Here is a 19,481-nt window from a genome sequence, read left to right as displayed (position 1 = left end):
ACTTATTTCATACTTTCAAAAAAATTGATGAACCCTATAAATGTAGTACGTGCAGTAGACGGAAATCATGGGACACTGCCACTGCAAAAACAAAAGCGCACACACACTGTATATAGACTTTTCTATTGTGTTATTGACTGTACGTCTGATTATCCCATATGTAACTCTGTGTTGTTTGTGTTGCACTGCTTTGCTTTATCATAGGCCAGGTCGCATTTTGTAAATGAGAACTTGTTCTCAACTGGCCTACCTGGTTAAATGAAGGTGAAATATTATTTATTTTTTTAAATGCAGGGAAACTCCAGTTAAAGTGCTGCTATTTGATGCATGACTGCAAAACAGATCTTCAACAAGACAGGCAGGATTATTCTTTGTCCATTGTTCAAATGCTATCGAGATAAGCATGCAATCAAAACACCCATATTGTCTTATCACCTGAACCAAGTTGACAATCAATGTTGTAATCACGTTGTTGCCAAGAGATGCTTTTTTTAGCGCCAGAGAGTAGGCGGAACCCAACTCTTGGCCAAAGACCCAGGATAGATCACCTGCAGGATGCAGTACGCCTAGAGCATCCTGTCTGGGGCCACATCCTTGGAAATATCACTCGCCTACATAAAGAGAGTGGTTTGACGGTTCTAATAAGCTATTGAATAGAACAACGAAGATGAGACGACCTACAGCATGTTTTGTCTGTAAAATGCACAATCTGTGTGGAATACAAATCACACAGAAAAATGTACTTAAATCCAAAGAGTTTATGGAGAAGCCAAAGTCCAAAAAAAATAAAATAAAAATAAGAACAATTAAGATAGCAAATATTTGTCTTGCCTGCTTGCCAGTTGGTAGAAASAATGTTGAAATGAATTCTCAAACACACAGCTTATTTATAAAACCACGTGTACAAAAAAAACATATGCAGTGAAGAAATATGTAGCTAGGAGCTGCTTGGCGTGGAGAACAAGTTCTACTTTATTAATGCAGTATTCTTAACTGTAGGGATTTGAGGAGGAGTACATCGTCAGTGTGACACTAACAGTTCATTCTTTTTWATTTTWTTYWTTTTTTWWATKTATTTAACCAGGTAGGCCAGTTGAGAACAAGTTCTCATTTACAACTGCGACCTGGCCAAGATAAAGCAATACAAAAATAACAGTTACACATGGGATAAACAAAACTTAGTCAATAACACAAAATAATTACAGAAATTTGACTTTATAATTATGACTGCAATGTCTGTAGAGAGCTGCCAGGTCATTTTCTTAATTAATTTGATTTATTTAACGAGGTAAGTCAGTTAAGAACAAATTCTTATTTACGGCAGAACGACAGATTTGTACCTCGTCAGCTCGGGGATTCGATCGGGCAACCTTTCGGTTACTGGCCCAACGCTCTAACCACTAGGCCACCTGCCGCCCCAAATTTGCTCCTAAAGAACAACTATTTTTAAGTGGTTAAAATTCTAGGCTGAGGAACGTAGTCATGTCTGTTAGTCTTTCAGGTCAACTGCAGTTCCCTTTGCTATCACCCGTCCACAACGCTTGCCGTTTATCTGAAACCCCAGATGATAAATCGGTTGCTGCTCTTTATGACATTCAGAATGGACCGACAGGGACCATCACCCAGACCATTAAAACAGATGAACAACAGTAGGAGCGGTTTTAAACAGCTCCCTTCAAATTGGGTTGAATAATTAAAAAGAGGGCACAGCACAGCACTTTGATGAAGCTAGCAAATTCCCATGAATGGTCAAAAAACAAAAAAGACAAACATCCTCAGCTTTGAGCGTGAGCAGTCATGCTTTATCAGCACCTCTGAGCTTAAGTCATCTTCGTGAGTCTAGTCCATAACACCAACTCTAAAGGTCAGGGTCTCAGGGGGGTGCAAGCCTGTCCTGTTTGTCCTACTACAGTATGGGACCTACAATAGGATTACATCCTGTGTCTAATGAAGACAAGGGGTAGTATTCTAGCACTGTATATACCCTCAAATGAATCTTCAGGACAAACACAGAAACATCATTATGTAATACCATCTTGGCTAGCTAGCTGCTGTTCGGTCTGCAAAACCAGGTGTAAAAACCACTGAGGAGGGCTGTTGTATTAAATGTATAGGACTAGCATTTTGAGAGAACAACTTTATTGACACTTAAAAAAGGAAGGTAAGATTGTACAAATAAGAGCACAAAATGTGGTTCTGGGTTAATGTGAGTGTACTGTTATGCCGGAACCACACAGACTTTGCGTGTGAGTAGAGGGCGCCAAGTCACATCGCACTGCGTAGCGTATGCCAACTTAACTTGTGTTTGTGATGTTCGCTATGTGAATTATTGTTATTATTGTTGCGCGCTCCTTTTGACTCATCTTATATATATGTCCTACGGGTGCCACCGTACCTGCCTCCTGTTGTTATGTTGGCTCAGGAACATCAGGAGAGTTGTAGCTAATACACCCTAGCACTTAGAACGAGACTAGCTAAATTCTTTATTTCTACATAACATTATTCTATCTTGAACAGAGTTCCCCAGCCGTAACCTGCCTAGGCTATACGCCTGTGCTCGAAATCAACAAAGGTAGGCACAAAGTTACTGTTTTCAAATAGGCGTATGTATTATTGGTACTGGCGGCTCAACTTAAACACTTTTTAACTATACATTTCACAATTTCAGATGTCAATGCACTAACARTTCATTTTCTCACTTTACCAGCATTGCTTCACATAAATGTGAGMAAAATAGACTCGATGTTCTAATTTGAAAACGCATGATGGCCCGTCTGTTGTTTTCTCACATTCACCACCGTGCATTCTAATTCCAGCGTGTACACGCTTGTTCACACACACACAAAAAAAACGCTTTTGTTTGATATGGGCTTTACTCGAACCTGGATCTGGAGAAGACAACGACACAGGCAGACTATGGGGCATGCAATCTAGTTCCCCAGGCCCATAACATGTTTGAATGATTCATTAGAATTCACAAAAGAAGGTATTGTTTGACTGTTTTAACTTTCAGGTTAAATCCTATACATAATTTATACCTGACAAAACTGACTGAACTTAAAGAAACACAATGTATTCAAGGTATGGCAGGCCCCAGCCAGCAACCCCTGACAGCAGATAGAAAAAAATGAATCGAGCTAGTTTTCTTTTATGTCAAAGCTAAGGCTTATTGATTCAAATCTCATCTAAAGACGTGTCTGAATCCAGTATAAATGTCAGTACTTGAACAGCGTAATTTCCAAATGCTCTTTCCCCTTAAATACAGCATAAATAGTTGATCAGTCATGTTTATTAAACACTATTTCAATTAATTTGAGAGGTTTTAGAGTTTAAATTAGAAGTGTTTGATACAAAAACGCAATATGTTAATTTGGAGTCACTCTGGATATTTGCATAGAGATTCTCACCCTCTACTACAACATCTCCACGTCTTTAGTTAAGTAACTAGCGACGCCACAACATTAAAACAAGGTTTCCCCTCTTAACATATGACATCTTTCATATAGCTTTGTTTCATATCTCCGCACCACCTATCTGCACTACCTTCGCTATCTAGCACGCCCGAGATTACATTGGAATTTAGCATTGCTTTGATGAAGCCTTGATGCAGTAAAGCCATCTGGTCTCATCATGTGGAGCTTGCTTGATTTTTCTAAGCCCCATTTCTGCCGGGCAGATCCCAGCGGATAAACTCCAACAGGGAGTGGGTTCCAAGTATTGTGTCCACACAGCCTTTATGATCCAACAACCGATAAGAAGTCCAGCTATTAATAGAACAATGATGGAGACATATGGCAGAGGATATAGTCAGGGAACGTAAGTAAATTGCTTACATGTTCTTTCCTACCCATCCCGTGTTTCATTGAAAATGCGCAATGCAGCAGAAAAAGGATTGGTTAATGCTTTCAGAAGTTCAGTGCCACTGTAAGCCACATTACTCAGGTTTGATGATGATAAGAGTCGATACACAGGGACCAAGGAGCAGAGATCAGTTTATAGCTATGGGTAGACAGAGTATTCCTAATAGGCAATACACTACTGTACTGACGTAGGCATGCTTTCATTCATTTAATGTTTTACAAAAATACACACGTTTTTAAATCAACCTGATGAGACCTGAAGAGAGACATGAAAAGAGCTGTAACTGTATTCTTCAAAAACTTGCCAAAATTGTTAATGATATAGCCTAAGGGGATAAAAAACATTTACGGTACATTCAGAAAGACCCCTCCACACTTTGTTACATTACAGCCTTATTCTAAAATGATTGATTAATTCAATGCTTTCCCCATCAATCTACCCACAGTACGCCATAATGACAAAGCAAAAACAGTAAAAAAAAAATCAAAAACAGAAATACCTTATTTACATAAGTATTCAGACGCTTTGCTGTGAGACTCAAAATTCAGCTCAGGTGCATCTTGTTTCCATTCATCATCCTTGAGATGTTTCTACAACTTGATTGGAGTCCACCTGTGGTAAATTCAATTGATTGGACATGATTTGGAAAGGACACACCTGTCTTTATAACGATCCCATAGTTGACCGTGCATGTCAGAGCAAAAACCAAGCCATGAGGTCGAAGGGATTGTCTGTAGAGCTCCGAGACAGGATTGTGTCGAGGCAGAGATCTGGGGAAGGGTACCAAAAAATGGCTGCAGCATTGAAGGTCCCCAAGAACACAGTGGCCTCCATCATTCTTAAATGTAAGAAGTTTGGAACCACCAAGACTTCCTAGAGCTGGCCGCCCGGCCAAACTGAGCATTGGGGGAGAAGGGCCTTGGTYAGGGAGGTGACCAAGAACCCAATTGTCACTCTGACAGAGCTCCAGAAGGACAACCGTCTCTGTAGCACTTCACCAATCTGGCCTTTATGATAAAGTGGCCAGATGGAAAGCACTCCTCAGTAAAAGGAACATGACAGCCCGCTTGGAGTTTGCCAAAAGGCACCTAAAAGGTGCACCTCAGACCATGAGAAACAAGATTCTCTGGTCTGATGAAACCAAGATATAAACTCTTTGGCCTGAATGCCAAGCGTCACATCTGGAGGAAACCTGGCACCATCCCTATGGTGAAGCATGGAGGTGGCAGCATCATGCTGTGGGGGTGTTTTTCAGCGGCAGGGACTGGGAGACTAGTCAGGATCAAGAAAAAAAGAACGGAGCAAAGTACAGAGATCCTTGATGAAAACCTTCTCCAGAGTGCTCAGGACCTCAGACTGGGGCTAAGATTCACCTTCCAACAAGACAACGACCCTAAGCACACAGCCAAGACAACGCAGGAGTGGCTTCCCTGAATGTCCTTGAGTGGCCCAGACAGAGCCAAGACTTGAACCCGATCGAATATCTCTGGAGAGACCTGAAAATAGCTGTGCAGCGGCGCTCCCCATCCAACCTGACAGAGCTTGAGAGGATCTGCAAAGAAAGGGAGAAACTGCCCAGATACAGGTGTACCAAGCTTGTAGCATCATACCCAAGACGACTCGAGGCTGTAATCGCTGCCAAAGGTGCTTCAACAAAGTACTGAGCAAAGGGTTTGAATACTTATCTAAATGTGATAGTTTTTATTTTTAATACATTTCCCAAAATTTCTAAAAACCTGTTTTTGCAAAGTCATTATGGGCTATTGTGTGTAGATTGATGAAGGGGAAAAAAACGAATTCATTTTGGAATGAGGCTGTAATGTAACACAATGTGGAAAAAGTCAAGGGGTCTGAATACTTTCCCCACTGTAGCTTTACCAACCAATATACTGCAGAGCTTCATTTAACAAAGCTTTTCAAGCACATCTTAGTCTCAAATTGTTGCTTTGGTGTTGAAAAAGGCTTGCTTTGAGTTATGGTGGGGATTGATTCAACACTGACGGCACACAGACGTCAAACAGGAATGGTTTCTGGAGAGTCGGATGCTGTGGGCATCTCTTTAGGCCTGCTGAGTCATTTACCATAGAGCAATCTGATGGGGAGAGCCGAGTATGAAAGTGACATACCGATGCTGCTTCCTGCATCTATAATTAATCTGGTCGCTCTAAACTAAGTATTGAGTGTGGGGTTAAAGACCTGAGTGTGGGGTTTGACCAGATATCCCATGGGGATCTGCCACAACCACACACCACTGAATACAACTAAACAAATACAATTTTACTCCTTTGTATGTACAGTTGAAGTCGGAAGTTTACATACACCAAATAAATTTAAACTCAGTTTTTCACAATTCCTGACATTTAATCCTAGTAAAAATTCCCTGTCTTAGGTCAGTTAGGATCACCACTTTATTTTAAGAATATGAAATGTCAGAATAATAGGAGAGAGAATGATTTATTTCACATTCCCAGTGGGTCAGACGTTTACATACACTCAATCACTATTTGGTAGCATTGCCTTTAAATTGCTTAACTTGGGTCAAACATTTCAGGTAACCTTCCACAAGCTTCCCACAATAAGTTGGGTGAATTTTGGCCCATTCCTCCTGACAGAGCTGGTGTAACTGAGTCAGGTTTGTAGGCCTCCTTGCTCGCACACGCTTTTTCAGTTCTGCCCACACATTTTCTATAGGACTGAGGTCAGGGCTTTCTGATGGCCACTCCTGTCAAGACCTTAGATATCTCTGTTTTTCTATATATTTTGGTTAGGTCAGGGTGTGACTAGGGTGGGTACTATCGTTTTGTATGTCTAGGGGTTTTGTATGTTATCTAGGGTTTTTGTATGTTTATGTTGGCCTGATATGGTTCCCAATCAGAGACAGCTGTTTATCGTTGTCTCTGATTGGGGATCATATTTAGGTAGCCATTTTCCCCATTGTCAGTTGTGGGATCTTGACTATGTTTAGTTGCCTGTCTGCACTAGTTTTGTATAGCTTCACGTTTCGTTTGTGCTTTATTGTTTTGGAGAGTTTTCCGTTTATTAAAAATATGTGGAACTCACGCTGCGGCTTGGTCCGATCATTACGACGAATGTGACACTCCAATACCTTGACTTTGTTGTCCTTAAGCCATTTTGCCACAACTTTGGAAGTATGCTTGGGGGTCATTGTCCATTTGGAAGACCCATTTGCGACCAAGCTTTAACTTCCTGAATGATGTCTTGAGATGTTGCTTCAATATATCCACATCATTTTCCTGCCTCATGATGCCATCTATTTTGTGAAGTGCACCAGTCCCTCCTGCAGCAAAGCACCCCCACAACATGATGCTGCCACCCCCGTGCTTCACGGTTGGGATGGTGTTCTTCGGCTTTCAAGCATCCCCCTTTTTCCTCCAAACATATCGATGGTCATTATGGCCAAACAGTTCTATTTTTGTTTCATCAAACAAAACAAATATATATAATATATATATAATTGTTGGAAAAATTACTTGTGTCATGCACAAAGTAGATGTCCTAACCGGCTTGCCAAAACTATAGTTTGTTAACAAGAAATTTGTGGAGTGGTTGAAAAACGAGTTTTAATGACTCCAACCTAAGTGTATGTAAACTTCCGACTTCAACTGTATATCTAACAGTATATGAGAGAGAGAAAGAGGGTTATACACACACACACAGACACCGTCTAGTGCCAGGTAAATACTGAATTAAATCAAAGAAATGTTGGTACACCGGTGGGAATAATGGAGCAAAACCATGACTTTCTCAGTTAAAACAGTCTTAACACCACCTCCTCTCTGTATAGAACATTCAGCTATCATTAGATCTCAAACACTTTTAGCACGAGTAAGCATCATACAGCGATTAACAAGAAGCATATCACTAATAATTCTCAGGCAAGCAAAGAAGATGCCAGTGATAGTGGAGAGACAGACAGAAAGAGACACACAGAAACACACAGACAGAGACGCAGACAGAGGCGCAGACAGAGGCGCAGACAGAGGCGGTCTTCTAACCAGTGCATGGATTCACATGTCATGACTCATCTTCTGAATGGCCGAAATAGCGCGGCACAAACAGTATTCAACACTTTCCACTCATTCCATTTCACATCTCTCATTCAGCCTGTTGGGAAGTCACACTGTGGATGAAGGGCTGACTGACACAGAATCTATTGTGACTGCAGATTGTGAGTGACACATTAATAACATAACACATGAAGCTAGTGTGCTGCAGAGTGATATTCAAAAACACTTTCATCAAATCCTCATTTTCTACAATTCATTTTTTGGAAGTGCAAATTGGAGAATATTGCCACAATGGAATAGGTTAAACCAACACTGACTTATCTTTCTCCGGGGATGTCTTCCAGCCACGCTACAAGTGGCTCAGGTTGGAAAGCATGGTACAGACAATTTAATTCTGCCAAGATGAACACGCAACAAAACAGGACAAGTATAAGCCATAACAAAACAATTAGAGGGAGCTTTGCCTGCTACGGACTAGGCACTATGCACTTATCGCAGTGCCAAGGGCCAAACCCACAGCCCTTTCAAGAGCAACTCAAGCTTGAAACAATGTGCTCCAATTAAATGACAGAAACAGTGGCATGCCAAGGGCCGGGGTACATGGACCCACCATGGCCTCCATTTTGAAACTGTATACATGTAGTAGAATGTATGCTTTGGCTCAGGGAGGAGGGAGAGGCGAGGCTGATGGCTGCTATTCACCACTGTAGGGCCTCTTCTGTGTGGCAACCCTAGTGATTGTCTAGGCAGCCAGCTTGAGCCCTCTGGTATGCAGACACCGCGGCTGTGAGAGCCTTGACCATTTTTACAGTAGGCTTGTGGGAAACAAGCAACCACCAGGTCAAACGCCTACAGCTGCCTCCCTCTCCAAATCCACTAGGTTTATTCAACTAAATCCAACCCGACGCCGGACATAAATGGTGTGAAATGGTCAACCAACTAACTAACGATCTTTTGTATAAAACCGCGGCATTGTCGTAGTCATCTCTCTTTAGGGGAAAATACAGGACAAAGAAAATAGGCTACATGTAACAGTTCAAGACATAATAATCTTGATAACCAGCCTGAAAAAAGGCCTTTAATTTCCATGCAATAGTATTCATTATGTAGCCTACCTGGGGCATGTCGATCTTTAAGTAGTGCGGTACATACTATGCATGGAAACATTCTTCTCCTGCATTACATGCAGCACCTTTCAACAGAATCCTCTGAGATGTAAACATTCCAAATGACTATGCTGTAAGAGTGAGACAATTAGTTGAAATAGAAGGAAACAACCTTGTCTGTCATTAAAGGGCTGTTGACAGGAGCTACCAGGACTGGCAAGGAAAACCATACTGTAATGGCTACCCTTTCACAACCATTATGTGTTATCATATAGAAATAGTGGACAAATATGTTTTTACAACATCGAATGCAGTACAAAGACAGACAGCTAAATAACTATATACCCAAGAGAATCCTACAGAGCAAAAAAGGTCAAAGAAAACAGGTATGGTATATCAATATAAAAATCAGACTAGGTATTTCACCTCACTTCATAATGCCACAGGCTTCGTTGAGATGAAACGTTTTCCTTCCCATTCCACAATCAACAGGGCTTGTTTGAGATCTCAGAATCCACGTAAACGTGTACGAATAGAGCGTCCAGACCACCTTAAACAACACCTTGCACGTAACTGTGTAATAACAGAGAGAGAGTCCGGATCACCTTAAAACACCTCGAACAAAAACATTGGCTAACAACTAAAAATAACTTCGCTACAGAAAGAAAAACAATGTCATCTGACAATTTCCATTTTGCTGAAGAAACTACAGGGCAAAACTAGCTCAGATTTGAGAACCAAGATCTGAGACCAAACAAGACAAACAAATGGGAATTAAATGTGTTTGGATGGATTTGCCACCTTCCCCACTCATGTCTGCATCAAACATGTATCGTGGGTGTGCTAAACAGCCACAAATCCTCAAGCTCTTCAAGCACAGAATTGGGGTATAGAAAATTAGGAAAGGAGGAAAGGGGGGAATCAATGGTCCCCGCAGCAAATAAAGCTGTGACATCATTGTATGGGTACTATTATGCCACTGGGCTGTACACATCACCAGAGGAATGGATAATCACTTAACAATGGGCACCCTGAATGGGATCCCAAAGGAGAAAAAAACTAATCACCAAGGAGAAAGGAGCCCAAAAGATGGCTGCACAAAGCATCCTGGGCCATGAAGAGGATGACAAGCCCCAGACAAGGCTTTATTGTGCCATGTGACGGGTGGGAGTTTGAAGGGATTTCAGTCTGGCTACCACCATTTTGGTTTAAAGCTATCCGATATATTGATCGCCTGACATAAAACCTGTTCCTGTTATTTTACAGTTTTAACTCTTAGACTGCTTGTTAGCTCTGTGTTTTTTGGGGGAAGATAGAAAGTCCTGAAAGTTTCTGTTTTCAACTTGTAGCGGATCGTCTGTGGCAGAGACGTGTGAGGAAGAGGAGTGTGGATGTTTTGAATAGGGATAATCACAGCACCTCTTCATAAGTAAAAATGTAATGTTTAATTGCATTCTTTATCTCTCTAGCTGATAGTAAATGAGGTCACAGCATCACTGGGAGAATTCCAACAAAGAGCTTCCGCTCCTCAGTGGATAAATACATTAGAATCAGAATTCTTTCAAGTCAGACGCTTTGATACAAAACAAGTAGGTTTGATGAAATATAATTAGTTAGGGCACTCACTGGCTGGGAATAGCATTACAAGGAAATGGCAACCAACAACAGCACACTCATGCATAAGTCAGAATGACAGAACAGGAAAATACAATTAGGCATAATCTATTTATCTATACGAAGTAAAATGCCAGAAAATGCTAGTCTTAGCGGTAGGGTGCAGGATTAGGTAGAGTTTTGAGGTGGAGAAGAAAATGTTGAGGAAGAGAAGGCCACGTTTGGCAAGAACCGTCAATATACTGACACAATTCTAACAGTCACCCTGCTTGGATCGAAGCAATTCCGTAGTAACCAACTTAATACACATTCATCCTATTTAAGCAATAAGGCCAGATGAGGTGTGATATATGGCCAATATACCACAGCTAAAGGCTGTTCTTAAGCACGACGCTGTGCGGAGTGCCTGGACACAGCCCTAAGCCGTGGTATATTGGCCATATATCACAAACCCGAGGTGCCTTATTGCTATTATAAACGGGTTACCTACGTAATTAGAGCAGTAAAAATAAATGTTGGCATACCTGTAGTATACAGTGTGATATACCCTGGCTGTCAGCCAAACAGCACCCAGGGCTCGAACCACCCAGTTTATAATATATCTTACACCTCTCAAATTCAACCTTGAAGCCACCCCCCCTCRTTGTTCCCCTGTAACCAGGGACTGTTTTAGATGTGGGACACCAAGGTGTGTGCAATTAATTAATCAGGAAGAACAGAAAACCAGCAGGCTCCGGACTTCGTAGGGTAAGAGTTGAATACCCGTCCCTGCCTTAGACCATCAGATCAAAGACCTATAAATGAATAACCATTCTATGACTCATACTGAAGGTTACATTAAATTAGCAAACTGGTAGGTTTATTTTAATTAGCTATGTCTACAAACACTATGTATAATGAGCTAATCCCCAAGCTGGTCCATTTAGAGCAGTGAGCAATGGAATCCACTAATGCTGAGGGACAGAGAGATGAGACAGAGGCCCACAGCCCGTTGAAGGATTTTACCATCTCAGACTTCAAGAGACGTTGTTTGTGCGTTTGTGTGTGTGTGTTAGGGATATGTAACTCCAGCGGCTCCCTGGCTGGCTTGGATGGTGAGGAGAGGAGACAGGTTTCATACTATACACTACTGGAGGTTTGCTTGCTTCTCCTCTGGGATTGGGCTGATGAAGCAAGACACTGATCAGGTGGGAGTTCTCTAACTCCGATGCTTGGCTTCCAAATCAATAATGTACAGCTGTCCTCCTCCTCCTCCTCCCTCTCAGAGATCCAATATCACACTACCTGGAAGGTTATCTGGGTATTATCAAGTCTTCTCCTTTCAATCAACACTATATACTGAAATGGTTTCAGAGATAGTTGTTATTTTGTTATTACGTGCATGCAGAATAACTTCTGAATTGAAAATATTTGTTAATGATATTGTGAAACTCTGAAGCAAAACAAGATGATCTACAGAAAACAATACATTTTATATATATACACACACACTTGAACTCCAGTTTAAAATTGAACCAGAAAACCATTCTCTCTGTAGACAGCAGATCCTGGGAATGCCAGAAATTGTTGTGGAGCAACAGTGCCCCCTCTTGGGTGTTAGAGGCACAGCCTCTCAGCAGATTGTGATGAACTGTGGCTGCTCCTCCCATTAGCTTGGCTTGCCTCAGGTCTGTAGCTATCTATTCCCAACAGGGCCCATGTAAGTGGATTTAAATAAATTGATTGATGTTTTTCTTGCTTGGGAGGAAATATTGAGAGAACATTTTTTTTAAAATCTTCCCACTAGAGTGTGTATGAGATTTTAAAAAAAACACATATTACTGTGTGAGAAAGAGATTATTATTATTAAATGTCTTCACATTTTCAAACAGTTTAGTAAGGCCGCATCCATAGAGACCCATACCAGCTCTATAGTACTACTACTAGCAGTACTACACCTGCACCTGTCGACGACACAAGTTGTTCTGCTTCCACGAGCACATCCAATGCTAGCATCAGTAATTCTACATTTGTTGTTAGCCCAGCTAGCATGGACACTGACAGTTGTGAATCTGATGCAGCCGAAGAGCTACTGCCSCCTTACCCGGGAAAGCACCGAACAACAGACGTTGGACCATCGAAGAGGCGCAAATATGATGAGAACTGCATTAMTTTGGGGTTCACCTATATTGGGAGTAGTGCCTTTCCTCAGCCACAGTGTKTTATATGTGCAAAAGTACTCTCTCAACTCGATGAAACCATCACTCTTGCGCAGACATTTAGAAACAAAACATGCCAATTTGAAAAATAAGCCACRATTCTTCCTGCTGCCGTGGATATTGGTGGGACAATGCTGGGGGAAAAGGCCAAACAACCTATACAGACAATGCCTTCATCAAACAACACTGTTTCMCGATGCATCAGTGACATGGCAGGAGATGTTTTAAAACAATTACTGCTTCGCATACAAGCCAGTGAATTATATGTGTTAAAGCTGGATGAGTCAACAGACGTGTCGGGCCTGGCACAGCTCCTGGTATATGTCCGTTACGTTTATGGGGTGTCAATTAAAAGGGGTGTCATCCACCGAGAGGCTCTTGCTGCCAAAGGAATGCCCGACAGCTTGAAAGACGTTTTGGATACGAGCTTAAAGTTCTTTACAGACCATAATTTTCACTTGTCTGACCGCTTGCATGATGAGGAGTTTCTCACACGACTGGCCTATCTGGGTGATGTTTTTTCTCGCCTGAATGATCTGAATCTAGGATTAAAGGGACTCTACGCAACTATATTCAAATTGTGGGACAAAATTGAGGCTATGACTGACCCTTTCCCTCCTGGACAAAAGGAACACTTATGTGAGAATGCTATTCATTGACTACAGCTCAGCGTTCAACACCAACACTAAACACCTCCCTCTGCAACTGGATCCAGGACTTCCTGATGGGCCGCCCCCAGGTGGTGCGGGTAGGTAGCAACACATCTGCCACGCTGATCCTCAACACTGGAGCTTCCCATGGGTGCGTGCTCAGTCCCCTCCTGTACTCCCTGTTCACCAGTGACTGCATGGCCAGGCATGACTCCAACACCATCATTAAGTTTGCAGACGACACAACAGTGATAGGCCTGATCACCGACAACGACAAGACAGCCTATAGGGAGGTCAGAGACATGGCCGGGTGGTGCCAGAATAACAACCTATCCCTCAACGTAACCAAGACTAAGGAGCTGATTGTGGACTACAGGAAAAGGAGGACTGAGCACGCCCCCATTCTCATTGACAGGGCTGTAGTGGAGCAGGTTGAGAGCTTCAAGTTCCTTGGTGTCCACATCAACAACAAACTAGAATGGTCCAAACACACCAAGACAGTCGTGAAGAGGGCACGACAAGCCTATTCCCCCTCAGGAAACTAAAACGATTTGGCATGGGTCCTGAGATCCTCAAAAGGTTCTACAGCTGCACCATCGAGAGCATCCTGACTGGTTGCATCACTGCCTGGTACGGCAATTGCTCGGCCTCTGACCGCAAGGCATTACAGAGGGTAGTGTGTACGGCCCAGTACATCACTGGGGCTAAGCTGCCTGCCATCCAGGACTTCTACACCAGGCGGTGTCAGAGGAAGGCCCTAAAAATTGTCAAAGACCCCAGCCACCCCACTCATAGACTGTTCCCTCTACTACCGCATGGCAAGTGGTACCGGAGTGCCAAGTCTAGGACAAAAAAGCTTCTCAACAGTTTTTACCCCCAAGCCATAAGAGTTCTGAACAGGTAATCAAATGGCTATGCGGACTATCTGCATTGTGTGCCCCCCCATCCCCTCTTTTTACGCTGCTGCTACTCTCTGTTTATCATATATGCATAGTCGCTTAAACTATACATTCATGTACATGCTACCTCAATTGGGCCAACCAACCAGTGCTCCGGCAGATTGGCTAACCGGGCTGTCTGCATTGTGTCACGCCACCCACCACCCCCTCTTTTACACTACTGCTACTCTCTGTTCATCATATATGCATAGTCACTTTAACCATATCTACATGTACATACTACCTCAATCAGCCTGACTAACTGTATGTAGCCTCGCTACTCTATATAGCCTCGCTACTCTATATAGCCTCGCTACTCTATATAGCCTCGCTACTCTATATAGCCTCGCTACTGTTATTTTTCACTGTCTTTCTACTGTTGTTATTATTTCTTTACTTACCTATAGTTCACCTAATACCTTTTTTTGCACTATTGGTTAGAGCCTGTAAGTAAGCATTTCACTAAGGTCTACACCTGTTGTATTCGGCGCAAATGCGCCCGAAACAGATGACACAAACAACTGGATTCGTTATCCCTTTTATGCCCTGCCTCCAGTCCACTTACCGATATCTGAACAAGAGAGCCTCATCGAAATTGCAACAAGAAGTTCTGTGAAAATTGAATTTAATCAGAAGCCTCTGCCAGATTTCTGGATAGTGCTGCGCTCCGAGTATCCTGCCTTGGCAAATTGCGCTGTTAAGACACTGATGCCCTTTGCAACCATGTACCTATGTGAGAGTGGATTCTCGGCCCTCACTAGCATGAAAACTAAATACAGGCACAGACTGTGTGTGGAAAATGATTTAAGACAAACTCTCTCCAATACAACATTGCAGAGTTATGAGCATCCTTTCAAGCACACCCTTCTCATTAACCTGTGGTGAGTTATTCACAATTTTCGATGAACAAATAAGGTTTTATATGTAAGATGGTTAAATAAAGAGTAAAATTATTAATTATTATTTGTGCCCTGGTCCTATAAGAGCTCTTTGTCACTTCCCACAAGCCGGGTTGTGAAAAAACACTAATTCTTATGTTTAATAAATGTATTGTATAGTGTCTGTGTGGCAGGCTACAATGATGGCAAAAACAACAATTGAGAGTGCGCTGACCCTGGTGTTAAAGGGGGTAGCGGCAGCTGGAGCTTTGAAATGTTTTTGAAGGGCGTTGTGAGAGAGAGAGATTGAGTGTGAAGACGAGAGAGAGAGTGTGAGAGAGAGAGAGTGAGAGAGAGAGAGTGTGAGAGATGAGAGTGTAGAGAGAGAAGAGAGTGTGAGGAGAGAGAGAGAGTGTGAAAGAGAGAGAGAGTGGTGAAGGAGAGAGAGTGAGAGAGAGAGTGGTGAGAGAGAGAGAGAGTGTGAGTGAGAGAGTAGAGAGTGTGAGAGAGAGTGTGAGAGAGAGGAGTGTAGACGAGAGAGTGTGTTAGAGAGAGAGCTGAGAGAGTGTGGTGAGTGAGAGAGAGAGAGGTGTGAGGTGATGAGAGAGAGTGTGAGAGAGTGAGAGTGTGAGAGAGTGAGGTGTGAGAGAGAGAGAGCTGGAGCAGGAGAGAGTTGAGAGAGAGAGAGTGTGAGGTGACGCAGTGAGAGCAGAGAGAGTGTGAGAGAGAGAGAGTGTGAGAGAGAGAGAGTGTAGAGAGTATGTGAGAGAGAGATAGTGAAGAGTAGCCGATAGTGAGAGAGAGATAGTGGAGAGAGAGAGATAGTGAGAGAGAGATGTGAGAGAGAGATAGTCGAGAGAGAGAATGGAGGAGTAGTGAGAGAGAGATAGTGAGAGAGAGAGATAGTGAGAGAGAGTAGGAGAGAGAGATTAGGAGGAGAGAAGGGATAGAGAGAGTGAGAGAGAGAGAGTGAGATGAGAGGTAGAGAGAGAGTGTTGAGAGAGAGAGAGTGTGAGAGAGAGAGAGTGTTGAGAGAGAGTGGTGTGAGCGAGAGTGTGTGAGAGAAGAGAGTGTGGAGAGAGAGTGTCCTGGAGAGGAGTGTTGTGAGAGAGAGTGTGAGAGAGAGAGTGTGAGAGAGAGAGTGTGTGAGGAGTGAGCGTGAGAGGGTGTGAGATAGAGAGAGATGTGTGTGTCGAGAGAGAGAGTGTGTGGGTGTGAAGAGAGCGTGTGGAGAGTGTGAGAGAGATAGAGTGTGTGTGTGTGAGAGAGAGAAGAGAGCCGTGTGAGGAGAGAGAGAGAGAGAGAGCGTGTGAGAGTTGTGAGAGAGAGGAAGAGAGAAGAGAGGAAGAGAGAGAGAGAGAGAGAAGAGAGAGATGTGTGGTGGAGAGAGAGAGAGTGTGTGAGAGAGAAGAGAGAGAGTGTGTAGAAGAGAGTGTGTGTGTGGAGAAGACTGTGTGAGAGTGTGAAGAGGAGAGAGAGTGTGTGTGTGAGAGAGAGGAGTGTGTGGTGAGAGAGAGAGTGGTGTGTGAGAGAGAGAGAGGGGGGGAGGAGAGAGAGAGAGTGGAGAGAGGGTGTGAGAGAGAAGAGAGTGTGAGGAGAAGAGAGAGGTGAAGAGAGAGGGGTAGAGAGAGAGAGAGAGAGAGTGGGAGACGAAAGAGAGAGAGTGTGGAGAGAGGGGAGAGTGGTGTGTGGGAAGAGAGAGAGAGAGGTGTGTGTGAGGAGAGAGAGAGAGTTGTGTGAGAGAGCGAGCAGAGGGGGGTTGTGGGGGGTCTGGTTGAGAGAGAGCAGAAGTGTTGTGAGAGAGACGAAGAAGTGTGTGTGAGAGAGCAGGAGAGGGTGTGTGGGTTGTGGAGAGAAGAGAGTGTTGTGAGAGAGAGAAGAGTGTGTGTGAGAGAGAGAGGGGCGAAGTGTGTGTGTGAAGAGCAGAGACGAGTGTGTGTGAGAGAGAGAAGAGGTGTTGTGAGAGAGAGAGAAGTGAGAGTGTGTGTGGGAGAGAGAGAGATAGGTGAGAGAGTGTGTGGTGGAGAGGAGAGAGATATGAGAGAGTGAGTGTGTGAGAAGTGTGTGAGAGTGTGTGAGAGAGAGAGAGCACTCTGGGGACAGAATACTAACACCATAAACACGAACACCTGATAAACCTGGTGTTACCATAACAACCAAGGGAACCATTAGGTTCCCATTTTCTGATGAAAATCTGCAAATGCTGTCCATTGATGGACATAAATGGTCTACTGACACTGTACAGATACAGACCCCACAGGACTAAAAGGAAAGCTGGCCCTTGAGGGCATCGTTAACAAGCTCCCTGCTGTCTGGTTTCAGGTCTGCTTCATTGTCAAGAGGGACACATGCAGAATTAGCATCCATTTTGAAGATTGAATGGATCCCCTGAGATCTGCTAAGTAAACAGCACCTCTGTTTTGAGTTGGTAACAAAGGCGTGTGTGTGTGTGTGTGTGTGTGTGTGTTCAACAGTGTGAAGTAGGCTATTTACCTCAGAATCCTCATTTGTGACACCGAGCTCCAGCAGTGCATGTGGATCCTTCAACTTGGCTTGGGTGGACGTGGCCATCTGAAGGTTGAGCTGCCATCCGACATGTTCCAGCTATCAACCATACAGAACCCACAATAAAAACATTTTAAATAGTGTTCGTTGTTTGCAGTAACTTCATTGTTGATGCAATATCCCCAGCAGACTTGGCAGTTTCACCCATTAAGGATTCTAGCTTTGAGAAATCTTTAAGAAACAATTCTGGGCCGGTTTTTCCCCGATAGCGCTGGAATTTAGGCTTACGAGTGTTAACGATGTATCGTTCAAAATCTTGATTCTGTTTAGCGGAGATCTTGTATAAAGTAATGTGGAAGGGCAAGAAAGCACCTAACGACAAACTTAGCTGAGGCAGTCGGTAAATAACAAGCATTTAAGTGCAACTTTAGTGACAATGGTTTTGGGGAACGGCTCTGATTTAATGATGCCCCAACGAAGGTTGTAACGATGATTTTAACCTTAAGATGCTTTTGGGAAACCGGGCCCTGATCAGTTGGATGGTACAGTGAAAGCACATTTAAAGCAGAGGCCCAATGGGACCGCTAAGTGGCAGAACGCTCCATTAATCTGCCTTAGCAATGAAATAGATTAGGTGTGCTGAGAGGAGAGATGGTGCTAAGTGTTTAATGATGCCGAGTGGCATAATAAACCTGGAGTTCTCTCTGTGTGGTCCCAGGACGTCACAGCACCAAGTGTGATGACACCCACTCGAGCCTCCCAAAGGGGACAATGCTAAAGACTCCTACCCAAATGGCACCCTATTCCCTGATGGTCCCTGTCAAAAGTAGTGCACTATAGGTAGCGTACTATATAGGGAATAAGGTACCACTTAGGACACCCCCGAAGTCTGCTGTCGATGAGATTATCATGACAACATCACAGGCAATTGTTTTTTTAAACCAGGCAAGTCAGTTAAGAACAAATTCTTATTTACAATGACGGCCTACCGGGGAACAGTGGTAGGAACTGCCTTGTTCAGGGGCAGAACGACAGATTTTTACCTTTTCAGCTCGGGGATTCGAACCAGCAACCTTTCTGTTACTGGCCCAACCCAATTTGTAACTGGACGCAACTACGCAAGATCGCCATTTCTCGTAGCTACAGTAATGGCATTATTTCGTTGAGTACGTACGATATAAATAAAGCTTCAACGGCATAGCAGGGGCAGATGTATTGCACTGCCGTTGACACAGTTTCTCCTCACCTTTTTGGGAGCAAAAATCCTCTGCCTGACCTTCTCCACGACATCTGGGCAGACAGCGGTCCAGGCCTGGCAGAAGGCCTCCGCCTTCTCTGGGGAAAGATGGATCTTCTCCAGCTGCTGCTTCAGGGATGCAGGCTTCACATTATGATAGACAGCCTGCATAGAGATAGGGGATCTGTAATAGTGATAGACAGCCTGCATAGAGATAGGGGATCTGTAATAGTGATAGACAGCCTGCATAGAGTATAGGGATCTGTAATAGTGATAGACAGCCTGCTAGAGATAGGGGATCTGTAATATGTGGGATAGACAGCCTGCATAGAGATAGGGGATCTGTAATAGTGATAGACAGCCTGCATAGAGATGGGGATCTGTATAGTGATAGACAGACTGCATAGAGATAGGGATCTGTAATAGTGATAGACAGCCTGCATAGAGATAGGCGGATCTGTAATAA

The 19,481-nt window shown here is 43.4% G+C and overlaps 1 protein-coding gene across 2 annotated transcripts in view; it reads right to left on the bottom strand.

Moving 5' to 3' along the window:
• The window catches only part of commd10 (COMM domain containing 10), a 44,308-nt gene that overhangs the window by 14,980 nt on the left and 9,847 nt on the right, over positions 1–19,481 (bottom strand). For both annotated transcript variants that reach the window (XM_024003027.2, XM_024003028.2), the window contains exons 4-5: positions 19,025–19,180; positions 17,767–17,877 (exon numbers count right to left, since the gene is read on the bottom strand). In XM_024003027.2, coding sequence (XP_023858795.1) covers positions 17,767–17,877; positions 19,025–19,180 — 267 coding nt within the window. The remainder of the gene's footprint in view (positions 1–17,766; positions 17,878–19,024; positions 19,181–19,481) is intronic.

This window comes from Salvelinus sp. IW2-2015, linkage group LG15 (assembly GCF_002910315.2).
Source record: "Salvelinus sp. IW2-2015 linkage group LG15, ASM291031v2, whole genome shotgun sequence".
In the NCBI taxonomy this organism is placed as follows: Eukaryota; Metazoa; Chordata; class Actinopteri; order Salmoniformes; family Salmonidae; genus Salvelinus; species Salvelinus sp. IW2-2015.
This window is presented reverse-complemented; position numbering and strand designations above follow the sequence as displayed.